Consider the following 17,886-nt stretch of genomic DNA (forward strand, 5'->3'; position numbering starts at 1 on the left):
CTCCCTGCTACTGTGTTTGGCGAGGTCACAGACCTGATGTCACCAGGAGCCTGCATGGAGGGTTCTGCGGCAGGCTAGCCCAGAGATGCCGTGCCCAGGACACCCAGGTGCTGCCCTGCCATTAACCTATCACCTCAGCATCCTCTCTGGGTGTGAGCTCAGGTGGCTGTCCATATAGTTGTTCCCAAACATGCCTTGGCAGCAGCTCTGCATCAGATGCATGTGAAGCCACAGCTGAAAAGCACGGCCCTGTGGTTAGGTTCTTGTAGGTCTGAGGGAGGCTCCAAGGGCCAGGTGGCTCCTGGAACGCATGCCTGTGAGTCCTTTCCAGGCAGACAGCAGGCGAGGTCCATGTGCCTGGAGGGAGATTTAAGTTCCCTGTTGAAGTGAAGCATACCAGCAGAGAAGTGAGTGGACTTGTCCTAAGTACAGGGCCCAGGAAGTTCACCCTGACATGCAGGAGCAGAGCATTCCACAGCTCCTGAGCCCTTCTGCCCCCAGTCGATGCCCCAGGGGGTGCCACCACTTCCCCGCAGTACAGAGTATGGCCTGGTTTGTACCTGTCAACTTAAAAGGCAAATGTGCCTGTTATTTTATCCTGAAAATGAGTTTATTTGGGCATAGCCGAAAGAATTGCAGTTTGGGGTATGCATGCTATGGCAAACTGTAGGCAAATCCAGAGAACAAAGGAGGGGAGCTGCTTTTATAGAGAAAAAGGGAGAGAGGGAGGGGCTGTTCTAAAGGAAAGTCCATTGGGGGAGAGGAACAGTTCAGGGTGGGAATGCCTTCTCATTGGCTGAGCTGCAGCATCTCTCATTGGCTGAGCTGTGGCATTTCTCATTGGCTGAGATGCGGTGTTTCTCATTGGCTGAGCTGCAGTATTTCTCATTGGCTGAGTTGCGGTGTTTCCCATTGGCTGGGCTGCTGCTAAGTGGGGAGAGAAATCTTCCTTCAGTAGTAAAGTAGTTGTACTTCCTGTGGGAGATGCAAATATCTGTCTCTTCCTGTTCAGTGTAATTGATGGCGTGTGATGGGGTGTGAGCACTCCCCCTGCAGGCCTTCCGGACTCCAGTTTCGTTGAGGTTTCTCCTATTAATTTCCACCTACCTTACTTAGATGAAATCATACCATCAGTGCCCTTCTGTCTGGCCCCTCCTGGTGTTACCGCATGAGATCATGCGTGTTGTCGCCTCTGCTCGCGCTTGGTTCATCCACAAGTCACTCCTTTGTGTGAATGTGTCCCGGCTCGTTCTTCAGCCGACCTCAGCAAACACTTGGGCAGTTCTAGGTCTGGCTGTCAGAGGCATGCTGCCAGAGTCCGGGTTCTTTGGACCTGAGGGCACATTTTGGCTGGGGACATACCCTCAAGCAGCTGTCCCAAGGGCTGCCAGATGGTGTTACCAGGCATGGGGCAGATCTCCTCCTACCAGCAGCGTGTGAGGCTGTGGCACGTGCATTCTTGCCAGCAGTATTTCCTTCCTTTCCAAGGGGGTGTGTAATGGCTTCACATGAGCGTTTAATTTTCATTTCCTTGGTGGCTTATGAAGTTGATACTTTTGCACATAGATGTCCTCTTTTGTGAGGATACCAGCCTTTTGCCCATTTTTCTTCTGAGTTGTCTGTGTTCTTCCTATTGATTTACAGCAGTAGTTTATATATTCTGAATACAAGTCCTCTGTTGGATATATGTATATCACCAATATCTTGTCGGGGGGATGAGCAGGAATTTGCTGATGGAGAAGAGGGAAGATCATCGGTGGAAGGGCCGTGTGCCAAGGGAGCTGAGTGTGGGGGAAAGCCTGGAGAAGGCAAGTGTGTCTTCACAGGGCCCTTGGCCAGGGCTGAGGTGTGGAGCTGCTGGCAGAGTCAGGACCTGGGAGGGAAGCATGGCAGGAGGGTGAGGACAGAGGGCACAGCCGTGATAGTCAGGGTGTGCTGAGCAAAGGTTGGGTTATGTGGATTATATTTTGCATTCACTGGGGCTCCCCAGTTTGGATTTGAGGGGTAGAAAGGTGCTCTGGTGGCTCTTTGCAGGTGGAGGGGCCGGTCCAGGCTGGAGACAGCAGCTGCTCGTGGCCCCGGTGTGTGTATGTGTACACCTCATGTAGTTTACCCAGTCTTCCCTCAGTAGACACTTGGGTTGCTTCCATCTCTTGACTATTGTGAATAATGCTATGAACATGGACATATAAATATTGCTTCGAGATCCTGTTTTCTGTCCTTTTTGATAAATACCTGGAAGTGGGATTGCTGGATCATATGGTATTTATATTTTGAATTTTTTGAGGAACCTCCATACTGTTTCCCAGAGTGGCTGCACCAGTTTACATTCCCACCAACAGTGCACCAGGGTTCCCATTTCTCCACATCCTTGCTAGCATTTATGTCTTGTCTTTTTTTTTTTTTTTCCTGAGGAAGATTCACCCTGAGCTAACACCTCCTGCCAATCTTCCTCTTTTTGTATGTGAGCTGCTGCTACAGCATGGCCCCTGACAGATGAGTGCTGTAGGTCCACACCTGGGCACCAAACTTGGGCTGCCAAAGAGCATGCCAAACTCAACCACTAGGCCACCAGGGCTGGCCCGTCTCTTGTCTTTTTGATAACAGCCATTCTAACAAGTGTGAGGTGATCTCTCATTGTGGTTTTGATTTGCATTTCCCTGATGATGAGTGATGGTGAGCACCTTTTCATGTACCTGTTGACCATTTGTATTTCTTCTTTGGAGAAACATTTATTCATGTCCTTTGCTCATTTTTAAATCATGTTATTTAATTTTTTCTGGTTATTGAGTTGTAGGAGTTCTTTCCATATTCTGGATATTCACCCCTTATCAGATATATGATTTGCAAATATTTCCTCCCATGTTGTAGGTTGCCTTTTCACTCTGTTTATTGCGTCCTTTGACGCATAAAAGTTTCTATGTTTGATGAAGTCCCATATGTCTATTTTTGCTTTTGTTGCCTGTGTTTTTGGTATTATATCCAAGAAATCATTCCCAAACTCAATGTCATGAAGCTTTTCCCCTGTTTTCTTCTAGGAGTTTATGGCTTTGGGGCCCACCCGTTTTTGACAGAGCCAGGCTGCTCCAGGGCCTGGCACACTGAGCCGGTACTGAGCTCTCAGTGCTACTTTGTGCACAGTGGAGCTGCTGAGCCGTCTCCTTCCCAGCTCGGGTTCACAGACATGATGCTCACTACACCCCACCCATGGGCATGGTGTTCCTGATCCCCAGGCTTGTACTTGGAGTGTGTCTGCACTGTGCCACCTCAGTCTCACTGGTGACGTGGCATGCTAGCATCTTGTGTCCATGGGGTCATGGCAGGCCACCATTCTCTTTACAGCCCTAGAGACCTTGGCAGGGGGACCTCCTAGAGACACCTGGACACTGTGACTTTGAATTTATCTAAGCTTGAATCAGAAAATGTGGTCCTTGCAGGTGACATGTGACTGGACTGATCACCGCTTACCCCCAACACACAATGATGGTAAAACAGAGCACGTTGTAAAACTGGGTGCAGAGGGCAGGACGGGACCCCACAGTGGGCCCCTGCCCTCAGCTGTGTCGGAAGTGGGAGAAGGGCCTTCCATGGGTTGGAGGGAATGTGCAGAGGAAGCCAAGGAAACAGGAAAGGATAGACTCACTTTAAAAACAGCAGGTGAGAATGGGAAATGGAGCCTCTGCTGCAGAAATGTCGGGCGGTTCCTTAGAAAGTTAAACCCAGAGTCAGCACATGACCCAGCAGTTCCTAGGCATGTACCCAAGAGAAATGGAAACATCCACAGAAAGACTCGCACACAAATGCTCACAGCAGCATTATCCATAGGAGCCAAATAATGGGAACAGCCCAAGTGTCCAATTAATACATGAACAAATAAAATGCGATCTCTCCACACAATGGGATATTATTCAGCAACAAAAATGAATGCAGTACTGACACATGCTACAATGTGGACGAACCGTGACAGCATTGTGCAAAGTGAAAGACACTAGTCACGAAAGGCCACAGAGAGTATGAGACCTTTCATATGAAATATCCAGAACAGGCAAATCCATAGAGACAGAAAGTGGATAAATGGTTGCCAGGAGCTGGGGGAGGGGGAGCGGGGCATGAGGTTTCTTTTTGGGGTGATGGAAATGTTCTAAAATTGATAGTGGTGATGGTTACACAAGCCTGTGAATGCGCTAACAACCACTGAATTGCACACTTACAATGGGTGAGCCATGTGGCGTGTGAATCATACCTCAGTGAAGCTGTTGCGAAGAAGTGTGACAAGTGTGGCAAGTGTGACAGACAGCTGTAGGAGCCCCTGCAGTCGCTCACTGTGAAGTGGGCGAGCCACAGCCCAGGGGCACGGGTGCCCGCTTGGTAAAGGGGGCCTGGGACAGCCGGAAGCTGAAGGGCACAGGCTGAACCCTGCACTGTGGGCAGCTGGAATGCAGACCCGTGTCCTGGGGCTGGAGAGACCTTGCTCACCAGTCCAGGGAAGCCAGGAACCTGGTGCAGACGCCAGCTGAGGTCCCTCCACATCTAAGTACCGGGACACCTTTGTCCCAGTTCACGAGAAGCGTAGATTCAAGCTGCTCACGTTTACCAGTGTCTTCCAGCTGTTGAAAAAAATATGCAAAAGCAAAGAAAATATTAGAGAAGATACATAAACCACTGAAACAATTATAAAGAAATACCTTTGACAAGACAAGTCATGGGAACAGAGCCAACATCCACAAAAGCCAAATGCAAAGTGAAGAAGGGAGAAGACTGTGCACATAAGAGACTTGACCAATAATGAAGCCTGTCACGAGCAGCGTCCGGTGCGCTGGAAACCGCCGTGAAACGGGTGGGTTTCTGCAGGAACGTTGGTCCCACCAGCATTAATGCAAGAGAGATGGGAAAGTCGAGGGGACTCATAACCATGGAGGTGACCCAGTGCTCTTGCAAGGCGTCCACTCACGGTCATCCAGGCCCACATGCCTGCAGGGGATGGCTGCCCCCTCACGGCCGGGAGCCCAGGAGGACGGAGGGGCACTCCTCCCACTTGCCTCAGTGGGTCTGTACCGCTTCGGTGGTGAGAATGGACGGGAAGAGCCTAGCTGTCTGTCCATGTATGTCCCCAGCTGGCGGACAAAGGAGCAAGACCCTGGCTCAGCTGGTGCAGAGAAGACTTCTCCAAGGCCAACACCTCCTTGCCACCAAGACTCACTAAGCCAGGAATCCGGAGAGTGTTAATGTGGCAACAAGCAAACTCTGCAGACCTGTGGCAGCCGTCTTGTCAGGGGGACGGAGCTGGGCCCAGACAAGGGGCCGGGCCGGCAGAGCATAGCACGGGACAGAGAGGTCCGGCTTGTTAAGAGGAGGGTGCTGGTGCCAGGGGGCTGTGCATGTGAGTTGAGTAATCCACTCGCTGAACTCGGGGTCATAGGAAGAAAAGTGTCATTATGTCTACAAATCCTTTGAGAAATGGCAGCGTCAGCACCTCTCCCTGCAGCCCAGGTTGGGGGCTCTGTCCTGTCCCTGGCAGCACCGGGGGACTGGGACCTTGCCCTGGACACACAGCCCCCTCCACCTCCTCCCCGGCTGAGAACCACACCCATGTCCCCCCTATGCCGTTGCAAGCCATTCCACTGCATGAGCAGGAGTGGGCCTGGCCTGGAAGTTTCCACCATCGGACCCACAGCCAGTGCCCCCTCACCGGTCCTGCTGCCCAGGCCATCAGGTGGGTTCCTTGGCCAACCCTGCCCAGGAACTGAGGGCTTGGCGGAGCTCACATCTGCCAGCTGCCCCTGTCCAGGGGACTGTGTCCCTGTGGTGCCGTCTCGTCTGTTTTCACCTCAGACTGCGGTGTCTTCCAGCTGTGAGGCCTTGGCAGTGAGGGTGGAGGCGCTCACTGTGGTTGGAGCAGCACCCACAATGGGCACATGAGGGACCCGGAACAGGGTCTGCTTGCCATGCTGGGCCAGCTGGAGGCCGGTCAGGGGCTGTGGAGCTGGGCCACTGGACCCAGGTGGGCTTGGGAGATTCCCAGGCTGGGGGATGGGCCGCCTGCAGCCTCGCTCTGCCTGCCTCTCTCTGCCTGCCTCTCTCTGGCCCTTGTTACCCCATCTGGCTTCTGCAGCAGCAGCAGCCTGCAAACCCGCCTGAGGCCACAGCGCCCCCTCTCCTGGCCCAGCTCCAGCCTCAGTGTGGGATTGGGTCTCCCCTTCCCTGTCCTCCCTGTCCCCTGCCCACTGCTCACCTCCTCGCTCAGCACAGGAGGTTGTGTGGGAGCAGAGAGCAGCTGTGGGTGTCTTGCCTCCAGCAGCAGGAGGCTGGGTCACCCTGCCTGGGACTGTGAGGCCTCTGGGGCGTGCTGGTCTCTGTGCTCACCCCAGTGGCCTTCCCCTCCTGTGCTCTGTGCTCCACACAAACCCCGGCTGCACAAGTGCCTCAGCAGCTCCTCTGCTGCGCAGGGGGCCCCCTTGGGCTCTTGTCACTTCCCGCGTGGAATCTGTGTCCTTGTTCCAGTCCTCCAGCTTGTCAGCTGCTGGGTCCCTGGGGTGCCGGGCTCCGCCTTCTCCCCTTGTTGGGGCCAGCAGCAGGGAGCTCTGGGTCTCACAGGACTGCCTGCCCCACGGACCTGGCGAGTGGGCACACGGCTGGTTGCTGTGCTCTGGCCACAGCGGGACAGCTCCTGGCGTAGGGGTGTGTCTGGCCTGACCGCCGTGGCCATCTGCCTGCAGGTGCCCGAGATCGTGAGTGTGCTGCGCTCCAAGCTCCAGGAGACCCGAGAGGAGTATGTCCTGCAGGCTGCACAGCACAGCGTGTACCTCCTGGCGTCCCAGCACCGCACGGCCGTGGTCTCCAGCCTCCTGGGCAGCCCCCTGCCCTTTGACAGGTACCCAGTGCCTGCCAGCCTGCTGGGGTGGACGGGGCGCTGCCTGCCTTTGCACCCCAGCTCCTCTGCGTGGGAGCCTGCGCGTCCCCGGGGTCTAGGCTGGGAGGGAGACAGGCCCTGGCCGGGGGTTGCTGTGCCTGCCCTCAGTGGGCCCAGTGCTGCCCAGCAGGCACTCTGTCGGCCCCCGGTGTCAGTGGGTGCCCTTGGCTGGCTCTCACAGGCTCTGCCATGCAGTCTCCAGAGCCTGTTCTCTGTGGGGTGTCGCATCATCTGTAAGCGGACCCCTCGGCCAGGCCCCATCTTTGAGCCAGGGAAGGGTCCTCGACCCCCGTGTACCGCGTGTTCCCCAGCCCACACTCCCAGCTCCTGAGCTCCCAGCAGTGACCCTTGAAGGGCGGGACTTCTCCGCGCCTGGGGCCTGTCTCTGTCTTTCCTGTCTCCCTCAGCGCCCCCGGGGCACCTTGACCTGTGCCGAGGCCACCTGTGGCCATTGCTGTGGTCCCGGCATCTCCAGGGTGCAGGGCCTGCTGGTCCTGCCTTTCTGTGCCGTCCCCGCTGTGGGGAGACCCTTGTCGGGGAGGGGGTGGCTGGCCCTTTACTCCTGTCAGCTCTGCTTTGACTCAGATGCTTGGAGGGGTGCTGCCAGGTGCCCACAGTTTACGGTGTCTCGTCTCTCTGGGGCGGCGCCTCTGCTCTCCTGGCACGCCCTTTGCGGGGGTGCATTTTTGGTTAGCGCTCGCCTGGTGGCTCCTCCCCGTTGGCGCAGCAGCCTTGCTCTGGGCCGAGCGGTGGCCGCACTCCTCTCCTGCTGCTGTGGGTGGGTCACACCCGCTGGCTGGGTCTGTGCCCGTCTCACTGCTCTTTGTGCTTCATCTTCTTTCTTTCTCTTTTTGAACTTCACAGGGTCTGTTTCGTACTTTCACTTTTCCACTCAGTTGATTTGGAAGTTGTACGCTCTGTTTCTGTTCGTTTAGTGGTTGCCCTAAAAGTCACACCTCATGAAGCTGAGCTCGCACCCTGCAGGCGGCCCGGGCCTCTGCGCCCACAATCAGTCGTCATCAGGAATCCTTGATGCAGAGGGTGCATGCGGCCCTGCCACAGGTTCACTGCCCTGCCCTCCGCTCCTCCCTTGCTCCCTTCCCATGGAGGCACAGCTTACACACAGAGGCGCGCACGCGCTGTGATTGGCCCACGAGCTCCCCTGCTGTGGGCCTGGCCTCTCCCCAGGGGAGACGGAGGAGAGTCAGCCCCCAGTGGGCTCCCGTGCACCCCTCGGCTGAAACTTCCTGAAAGGTCACCGCTGTCTGACTGCTGTCACCAGAGATGCATTTTGCCTGATCTTGAACTCAGTGTAAATGGAATCACATAATTTTCTTCTAGCTTCCTTTACACAACACGTTGTCTGGGTGCACGGGGCTCTCGTCGTTCTTTTCCCGCTGTGCGGTGTTGCTGTGAGCACCACACTGTCTGTTTATAGGAGTGGAATTGCCCTAGGTCAGGGATCGGCGCAGTCCTGTCCACCACCTGTTTCTGTACAACCTGTGGGCTAAGAATGGGTTTTACACTTATACGTGGTTAAAAAAAACTGAAGAAGAATATTGCACTGATATGAAATCATGTGAGACCCTGATTTCAGTGACCTTAAGTGCAGTTTTGTTGGTCCAGCTTGCCCGTCTCTGTGCCCAGTGGGGCCTGTGGTCGCTTCGTTCCACCACAGCAGAGCCACCCAAGGCCTGGAAACCATGTGGCAAGTGTCTCCAGAGTTTGCGGGCCCCTGCTGTGGGCACAGGTGGACGGCGCCCAGCAGTTGAGCTGCACGCGTACCCTGTGTCCCTGCCAGTGCTCGTGTCCTCGCCGCCCTGGTGCGTGTGCGTCTGTCCACACTGAGCACTGGGGTCTTTGCTCTTCAGTCCTGCAGCTCGGTCTCCGTCACCTTTCTGCCTGCAGCGCACCCTGCAGAATGTCCTTGGTGAGGTCTGCTGGTGGTCAACTCTCCGCTTCCGTTCCCTGAAAGTGTCTTTATTTGGCCATCCTTGAATGTTGTTTTTGTAGAGCTGGATTTCTAGTTTGGCAAGTATTTTCTTTTAGTGCGTGTAGGACCCACATGGTTGTTTTCCAGCGTCTGTAGTCTAAACAGTGCTGCCATTTCAGAGGAAGTCGCTGGCTCTCCTCCGATGTGCGCACGACGTTCCCTTGTTGCCACCCGCACACCCTGGGCGTGGGCTCCGGGTGGCTTCTTTCCCTTCCTTCTGCTGGGTGGCAGCTGGGCTTCTTGAGCCTGATGTCAGTTCTGAACATTTTTCAGATACTCTCTCTCTCCTCTGCTTCCCGGATGCCCCCCAAACATTGGTCAGACATTTTGTTTCACCGCCCGCATCTCTTGTTCTGTCTTCTCAGTTTCCGTGATCTTTCTCTGTGCTGGTTTCTGGGTAATTTCTTCCATTTATCTTCCAGTTTGTTATTTCTCTCTCCTGCTGTATCGAGGCTGGTACCAAGTACGTCCACCAAGCATCATGTTACACATCTCATTTCTAAAGGGCTATTTGTTCTCTTTCAAATTTGCTGCGTCTATTTTTAGAATTTCCAGTTCCTGTTTGATGGTTGTCACTTCTCTGTGAACACAGCCAGCACAGCCACGTCCCATGTCTGAGCACCTCTGTGCATGGGCTCCGTGGACCTCACTTACGGGGCCAACTTCACATGTGCCTGGTTCTCATCGGCCGCGTACTGCTCATTGCTCTGGAAACATGATTTGTAGGTGCTCCTGAGGCTGTGGTGATGCTGCCTCCTCCAGAAAGGCTAGTGCTTGCTTCCAACGGCTCCAAGGGGACCCCTCCCACTCCCCCAGGCCCTCTGTAAGGCTGAGAGCTTCTCCCTGCCCTGTATCACCAGCCCTGCTCACTACTCGGCAGCCTGTTTAAGGACCCCTGGGGTCAGAGGAAGGGATGAGTTCAGATCTTAGGTCAGGATGGCGTTTCCTGTCTGGCTGGAGCTGAGTCTGGTGGGCATGTCTGAGGGCATGGAGCTGGGGCTGATAGTGGCCTCAATGTGACCATCCTCCCATCCTGCTCCAGCCACACCTGCACCCTGTGGCGGGCACTGGCCGTGGAGCCCAGCCTCACCACGCAGGTCCTGGGGCTGCTCCTGGAGAAGATGAGCAGAGACGTCCCATTCAAAGAGAGCCGGGCCTTCCTGCTGAGCTGCTCTCCTGACCGCGTGGCCACGCTGCTGCCCCTCGCAGTGAGTGGGGGCCCCGTTCTCCCTTCTCTCGGCTTTTTGAGGGGGCTTGGCAAGGGGCTGCATCAGTGCTGGGGGGAGGACGCCACAGGTGGCCTGGGGGCCACCCCACAGGCACCTGGCCGCTGACTGGGGCACCAGAGCTGGCCAGCTCCGAGCCTAGGCTCGTAAAGGCCCCACAGGTGTTGGTCCCCAAGGGAGAGCACTGTGTTTCATCCTACGGAAAAAAAATAAACCCGGCTTGGCAACGTTTTCGGCAGTAAAGCAGCTGTAAGAATTTCCTCCTCCCTTCTGAGGACTAAGAGCAGCTGGTCAGAGGCTGGTCCCAAGGCTGCGCCCCACGGTCCCCATGCTGCTCCTGCCCTGAGGCCAAGCTGGTGGGCTGCACCCCCCTCCGGGATGCACTTCTCCCCAGAACCAAGACCCTCGATGCCCGGGGTGCATGCTGAAGGGGCATTGGGCTAGTTCGGGTCCTGAGGTCAGGGCTCAGCCTTCACTGTGGCCGGCCTCATTAGAAATGGCCCCAGAGGGATGGTGAGCCTGAGGCAGCCCCTGTCCCCAGGCCACCTGTGCGCTGCGCGAGGTCACCTCAGCTCCGGCGTCCGGGCCTGCGGTGCTGGAGCTCTACCCCCAGCTGTTTGTGGCGCTCCTGCTGCGCATCAGCTGCACCGTGGGCGTCCAGCTGCCCCGGAACCTGCAGGCCAAGGAGAAGAGAAGCGCCGGCTCGGCTCTGGCCCCCAGGAACCTTGAGCCCTGCAGGTAACTGGGGCCATGCCTGCCGCCCCCAGCGCCGTTGTTTGAGCACAAGCATGTCTGTGCCCCACTGTGCGTGCCTCCGGTATGTGTCTCCACGAGGCTGCCTGGCTCCCGTGAGCGGTGAGGGAGATGACAGGAAGGGCTGGCCAGGTGGTGGGGGCTTAGCCCAGGAGCTGGCCCTCCCCCGGTGATGTCTGTGGCTCTCCCTGCTGGGAGCACGGCCTCCCTGGGCCGTCCCTTCTCGCCTCTTCCCCCAGGTTGGGGATGGGGACCCTGGGGAAGGCAGCTGCAAGTCTCTGGGGCATTGTGTGGCCGCGGGGGCCTTGTGGGGATGCTCAGGTAGATCCAGAGGGGTGGCTTCTGTGAAAGGTGGAGGTATGGGGAGGGTTTGGGGAGCGGGTGGGGCCTGGAGTGAGCCCCTGCCTACAGCACTGTGTTTGCAACCTTGGTCCTCAGCTCTGAGTTCTAGCTCCTCCTACACTCAATCAGGGCCACACCTTCAGACAGAAACTCTGCAGTGGCCTCACTGCCTCCCCTGAGGGACCTCCCGCCTAGGTCGGCCCCCAGCCCTGCAGGGAGGGCTCGATGCCAGGCCCCCCATACCACCAGCCTGTGCAGGCAGCTTCTGTCTCAGCTTTCACTGGGGTCTGGGATCCTGGGTCTCTGCTGAGTGGATCTTGGGTCCTGGGGCACGAGACCAGGACAGGTGGGCGGAGCCTCTTGCTGAGGTCAGTGTGCTCAGAGCTTTGACAGCCTGGACATCTGCCTGCCCATCCTGGCCTCTGAGGCCATTCCCAGGCCTACTATGGTGGCACCCCAGGGCTCCAAACAGCCGCCTAGGGCCACAGGGTGAACAGAGGAAGCTGCCATCCTGGGGCCATGTGCCTGAGGAACCATGAGCCTGGGCTGCCTCCCAACCCATCCCAGCAATGGGGCTTGGATGTGCCCCTGGGCTGGGGACACACAGGGGAGAATGTCAGCTCGCCCCACCCCGTTCCAAGGCTGCAGCTCCCCAGGACCAGCTCATAAACTCTAGCAGAGGCTGTGTGCCAGGGCCTGCCCAGCTCGCACAGACCAAGTGGAAAATGTGAACGGACCAGCGGACACTGTCCCGACCAGCCCTGGGCCTGGCATGCCGAGATTTAGCTCCACGGCCTGGCAGCTTTGGTGGCTACAGACCCCACGCCCCAGCCGGGGCCCCTGGGCTGCCAGCCCTGAGCTGGGATGCAGGCAGAGCAGGCACAGGTCTCGGCTGATGGAAGCCATCAGTTGGCGAGTCAGACCCTGGCAAACCCACATCCACAAAAATTCTGGCAAGAAGCCCCCTCCCTCATGTAAACGGTTCACGTGTTCCTGTGCCACCCTTGCGCCTCACCACTGGTGATCTGTTGAAACTGGTCGAGAAGTCCGAGCATGCTGGTTTCAGCCTGGAGCAGAGCCCCTGGTCCAGGTGGCACCTCAACTGAGCCTCGAGGCCTGGAGTGCGGGGTGGAGCTCTGGACCCTCGCTTGTACCACAGCAACTGGCCAGGACTGGTGTGGCTTTGTGGACCTGGGTCCAGTGACTGGTCCCGCTCATGCTGTGGGTGACCCCTCAGTGGCACACCGTGGGCATCCGCCCAGTGACCACAGTGGCCAAAGTGGTTCTCTCTGTGCCTGCAGTCAGTGTTGGGCTGCCCTACATTCAAGGGTCTGCCCTATGGGGTCTGGGCCCTCTGCTGGCATCTCAGGGCTCCTAGTACAGCAGGAGCTGCCTGCTAGTGTTTTCTCTCTGGGGAGAGAGCCCCAGAGGGGGTGCAGTCCGTGGACACTCAGTGAGGGCTCACTGGGAGCCTGTCCAGCTGTAGGCAGATACCAGGCCGCTCCCCTGCTGACATCCCCACAGGCCTCATGCCACCTAGGAATGACCATGGGGACAGGGCTGGGCCAAGGGTGAGGGCAGCAGGCTGTGTTCATGATGCTGGCCTGGGGGAGGCTGCCAGCATCTGCCTTCCGGGCTGCCGAGCCCCCTGAGTCCCCTCAGTGGCAGACCTTCAGGCCTGATTGGGTCCTCGCTCCCTGTGTGGGCCAGCCTGGAAATCTCACAGGACCGCAGGTACAAGGTCCCAAACAAGCCTGTCACACAGTGCCTTCTCTGCCACTTCCCTAGATCCATGTGTGAGGCCATGGTGCAGCCAGCAAGACCTGTCCCCCAGGCCCACCATTCCCCTGCACCCCAGCCACCAAGCCGTCTGTGTCACGGGAGAGTGTGTGTCAGCTAGCGCTGGGCAGGACATGCTTGCCGGCTGCGTCTGTCCCCTTGGCATGTCTGGTGCACCGCCCTGTGTGCGGACGTCTCCCCTTGGGCCAGGAGCTCCTGGGGATGATCTTCGTGGACTCGGCATCTGCAGACTGGTGTGGGGCCTGATGTGTGCGGTGGCCAATGTGCGGAGGAGAGGTCAGCGTGCGGTGTGGCCCCCAGGCCCTCCCTGCGTGGTTCTGAGAACCCTGATGAGCCATCTCTCTGGCCACAGGCTTTGGTGTGAAGTTCTGCGGGTGTCGGGCTGACGCTGCCCTCTCCCCAGACCTTGTCATGGGGTCCTGCCCCTGCTGCGGCCCCAGGAGTGCTGAGGGCCTCCGCCGAGCTGGGGGAGGGTTTACGCGAGCGACGGGCAGATGCTAAGTTCTGGCTGGGCCCTGTCAGCTCTGGCCCCTCCTGCAGGGAGATGGGAGGGCCAAGGACTGCAGGGCTCAGGGGGGCAGCAGGGCACAGCCCGCACCCAGCACCCCCGACTGGCTGAGTTGGTGGACAAAGCTGGACACTCGCCATCAGCCGCTGCAGCTCTCAGCCACGTTCGGGTGTCTTCCTCACTTGCGTCGTGTCGAATGTCTGGGAGTGGAGCAGGGTCCTACCTCCTGTCCCTTCCCACGGGGCTCCGGGGCCTCCTGGGGTGGGCATGGCCATGCACACTGAGAGCCGAGGCTTCTGAGGTACAGGGACAGGCTGCGTAGGGGTCCAGGCCTGGGCCTGGGCTATGGACTTGGCCCCTGTGGATGCCCGGCAGTGTCTGGGCTGGGCCCATATGTGGCAGGCCAGGTGCCAGGAGGAGCCGTGAGGCCAGACGTGTCTGTGCCACAGCTGCAGCCCTGGGTCCCAGTAGAGTGGGTGTAGGGACTGGCTCTGGGGCCTAGAGGCCTCTGCTCCACCCAGCCCATTGACAGTGGGCCTCGTGCCCTCCCCAGGCAGGACTTGACCCCCAGCCTGCCCTCTGGGTTCACTTTTATGAAGGATTTTCTTCATTTTCATCTTTTTTTTTTTAATTAAATGAAGGTCTTTAAGGCAAGTGGAAAAGCAGCTGGTTGTGACCCTAAAAGTGCCAGAGGGCCCTGCCTGCTTCCAGAGGGCCTTGGGGACACTGCCTGCAGAGCCCCCACCTGCCCTCACAGGGGTGGGGGTCAGGTGCAGTGTCACAGCCTGAGACCAGACGGGTGGAAGCCACCTAGAGGGGCCCAGCTTGGAGGAAAGAGTGAGCTGAGGATGTCCCAGCAGGTCACCCAGAGTCTGCTCCCTATGGGATGTTGCAGGCAGTACGCGGCCAGGCAGCCCTGGGACAGCCCTCCTGAGAGCACGGCTGTGTGTGCAGGCGAGGTGCAGAGTGGAGGGGTACACCAGGGCCTCTGCTCCATGCCCCCACCAGCCAAGCCCACACCCCTGTGCATTCCCACAGCTCCGCAGTGGATGCCCTGCAGACCATGCTGCTCCGAGGTGGTAATGAGGACGTGGTGCAGCGTATGGAGCTGGAGGGAGCCTGGGAGCTGCTCAGGACCTCAGCAGGGCACGAGGAGGGCGTCGCCCGGCTGGCGAGGTCAGCAGGCTGCACTTGCGCACACCATCCCAGCGCTGGCTGAGCTCTAGCAGGCCAGGTCCTGTCCAGGCACCATCTGGGGGCCATGGGACCACAGGAAGGCACAGATGAAGACCCCCACTGGCTCATGCAGGGGACTGAGCTGCCTGAGCCAGTGTGCCCAGTGTGAGGAAGTGGCACATGGGCCTTGAGGGCCAGCTTGGGGCCCCACGTGGCATGTGAAATGGGGAGGCCAGGAAGGCAGCAGTGTGCTCAGTGCTCTGACTGCTGGTGGGGGGCGGGGAGGCCCCTCTACAGAGGCCTGGAGAGGAGGGCTAGCAGGGGCGTCTGAGAGGGAGGGAGGACACGCAGGGCCTGGCAGCTGGGTGGAGGGGCTCATGAGCTAGAGGGCTCTGACCGTACAGGGTGGGCTGGGGAGCAGCCTGAGGCCTCAGCCCCTGTACCGTGTGACCTCTTTCCTCAGTGCCATGGCAAAGTTTGCAGGCCCCCGGCTGCCCCTGGTGATGAAGGAGCTCGTGAACTCACAGAGCAGTGTTTACGAGATCCAGAGGGTCACCTCCACAGCCTTCCTTGCTGAGGTAGGAGCTGTTTGCTAGAAGAGGCCTGGCAGGGCAGGGTGAAGCCTCCGACAGGCGGGCACTGTCCTTGCCAGCCAGAGCCATTGCCCAGCCCCCACTTGGTGCTGGTGGGTGCAGAAGTCACGGGGCCACACTGTGCCCAGTGAAGGGAGGCTTCAGCTGTGCACAGCCTGTGCTGGCCTGAAGCACTGCTGGGCCCTCAGTGGGGCAGGCCAGCAGCCAGGGCCCCCAAGGCTCCCTTGGTAGCTTCTAGTGGCTGACAATGCCTAAAATTTGCCCAAGGAAGGCCACAGCAATGGGGGCCATGCCTGGGCCGTGGACACAAGTTGGGGAAGAGGATGAAGGGAGGCCACGAGCCCAGCCTTTGCCCGTGAGGCCCTCAGCTGGCCTCTGCTGTGTCCACTCCTCACAACGACCTTGGACTGGGACTGCCCAGCAGCACAGTGGTGGGGGAGGGGCTGGGGGCAGTCTTGCTGCCCATCTAAGTGGGATGTGGCCTGGGCTTCGGCTGGCTGGGGTAGGGCAAGCTTCTGGGGGTCAGTGGGAGTGGGTGGTCCCCAGCACCTCTGCCTCCAGCTGCTCAACAGCAACGTGGTGAATGACCTGATGCTTTTGGAGTCGTTGCTGGACAACCTGGCGGCCCGGCAGAAGGACACATGTGCCAGTGTACGGCGGCTGGTGCTCCGTGGCCTAGCCAACATCGCCTCCAGCTCCCCCGATAAGGTGAGCTAACCAGCCAGCCCATCAGCCCTGCCCGTGGAGGATGGACAGGATAACTGTGGTTGACAGTGAGGAAACCCAAGCGGACACGGTGTGGGCGGTGGGCATGGACAGAGAGGCAGCTTGGACTGCTGCGGTATGGGGAAGGGGCAAGTCTGCAGGGTGGGGGCTGCATCACACTGTGCCATGACGTGTGACAGGCAGCAGGGCTTGACCTGGGAACACAACTGAATGCAGGGTATCCCCAGGTTCGGGCCCATGGCCCCCAGCTCCTAACAGCCATGATCGGTGGGCTAGACGACGGGGACGACCGGCACAGCCTGGTGGCCCTGGAGGCCATGGTGGGCCTTGCGAGGCTGCTGGACCTGGTGGAGCCCCGGGACCTGCGCCCTGTGCTGCTGCACGTTGCCATCCGCATCCGGCCCTTCTTTGACAGTGTAGGCTAGGCAGAGAGCGGGGGGCACCCAATGGCCTAACATCCCCACCCCAGCGCCTGCTCCCTGACTCTTCCTCAAGAGCCTTAAGCTCCCTGGGTCCCACAAGCCGTGCATCCACACCGCACACACAGATCCTCTGGAGTGCGGCTCAGGGCCCCCAGCACTCCCCAAACCCCTGCGAGGGGTCTTTTCTTGCCAGCCTCCCTATCACTGCTCCCGAGCCCCAGCCCTCCAAGCCCGTGCCAGGCGGGGACAGCGTCCAGGGCATGGAAACAAGGAAGAAGGCATAGGGAAGGGGCCCAGGGCCTGGCACCAACTGGTGGGCAAGGCTGGGGAGGCCCCCCTGGGGTGACACCTGCCCCCCGCCAGGAGAAGATGGAGTTCCGTTCTGCGTCCATCCGCCTCTTTGGGTATCTCAACAAGGCCTGCCATGGGGACTGTGAGGATGTCTTCCTGGAGCAGGTCGTTGGTGGGCTGGCGCCCCTGCTGCTGCACCTGCGGGACCCCCAGGCGCCTGTGGCCAGTGTGAGTAGCCAGTGGGAGGTGTGTGGGCCAAGCCAGGCTTAGGGACTCAGGGACTCAGTGTTGTGCCCACAGGCCTGCAGGTTTGCCCTGCGCATGTGTGGCCCCAACCTGGAGTGTGAGGAGCTGGCGGCCGCCTTCCAGAAGCACCTGCAGGAGGGCTGGAGCCTGCACTTTGGTGAATTCCTCAACACCACCTGCAAGCACCTGGTGAGGGGCAGGGCTGCAAGGGTGTGCGTGTAGGCGTGTGCGCGTGGGAGTCAGGCTGACAGCCTCTCTGTAGATGCACCACTTCCCGGACCTGCTGGGCCGCCTGGTGAGCACCAGCCTGTTCTACTTCAAAAGCAGCTGGGAGGACATCCGTGCTGCTGCCCCCATGCTCACGGGTGAGTGCCGCCCCTCGAGCCTCCACAGCCCATGCCTGACCCTGACCCTGACCCTGACCCTGACCCCTGCCTGCAGGGTTCCTGGTGCTGCACGTAGAGCCAGAGCACCGGCTGCAAGTGGACCTGGAGCAGCTCACTGCGGGTGAGCGCCCCACCCAAGTCCATGCACATGTACCCCCCCACGGGGTCAGGGGCCCAAAGGCCCCCCTGCCACCTTCAATCTGCCAGGCTGCACAGGGCCCTGCTGACCCTGTGGGCACCAGGGGGGACTAAGTGATTTTCCTGGATTTCAAGGATTTTTTCCCTGTCACTGGTGACCTCATCGTCTCTAGTAATTCACGGAAACTTCTTAACTGTTCCAAAAGAGCTTAAAAAACACTAAAAAAGGAAAAACTATCTTTCCGTTGGCTCCTGAGCCCTCCCGGCAGAGGCCTGTCTTAGGAGGGTGGTGGGCGGGCGGCCCCACGCACAGAGTAGGGGGTGCATCATGAGGTCTGGCCCCCCAGGCTCGGTGCGCCGGGAAGGGGGCGGGAGC

The 17,886-nt window shown here is 58.9% G+C and overlaps 1 protein-coding gene across 36 annotated transcripts in view; it reads left to right on the forward strand.

The window, feature by feature from the left end:
- The window catches only part of MROH1 (maestro heat like repeat family member 1), a 99,788-nt gene that overhangs the window by 81,482 nt on the left and 420 nt on the right, over positions 1 to 17,886 (forward strand). For 15 of the 36 annotated variants that reach the window (XM_070631259.1, XM_070631249.1, XM_070631234.1 and 12 more), the window contains 11 exons: positions 6,717 to 6,871; positions 9,946 to 10,111; positions 10,671 to 10,867; positions 14,571 to 14,708; positions 15,172 to 15,286; positions 15,863 to 16,009; positions 16,255 to 16,443; positions 16,813 to 16,968; positions 17,041 to 17,175; positions 17,249 to 17,351; positions 17,428 to 17,493. In XM_070631259.1, the coding sequence (XP_070487360.1) occupies positions 6,717 to 6,871; positions 9,946 to 10,111; positions 10,671 to 10,867; positions 14,571 to 14,708; positions 15,172 to 15,286; positions 15,863 to 16,009; positions 16,255 to 16,443; positions 16,813 to 16,968; positions 17,041 to 17,175; positions 17,249 to 17,351; positions 17,428 to 17,493 (1,567 nt within the window). Of the gene's footprint in view, positions 1 to 6,716; positions 6,872 to 9,945; positions 10,112 to 10,670; positions 10,868 to 14,570; positions 14,709 to 15,171; positions 15,287 to 15,847; positions 16,010 to 16,254; positions 16,444 to 16,812; positions 16,969 to 17,026; positions 17,176 to 17,248; positions 17,352 to 17,427; positions 17,494 to 17,886 lie in introns of all 36 variants that reach the window. The other 21 variants (XM_070631231.1, XM_070631253.1, XM_070631228.1 and 18 more) reach the window with 3 other exon arrangements.

The sequence above is a fragment of the Equus przewalskii genome, chromosome 8 (assembly GCF_037783145.1).
Source record: "Equus przewalskii isolate Varuska chromosome 8, EquPr2, whole genome shotgun sequence".
Lineage (NCBI taxonomy): Eukaryota > Metazoa > Chordata > Mammalia > Perissodactyla > Equidae > Equus > Equus przewalskii.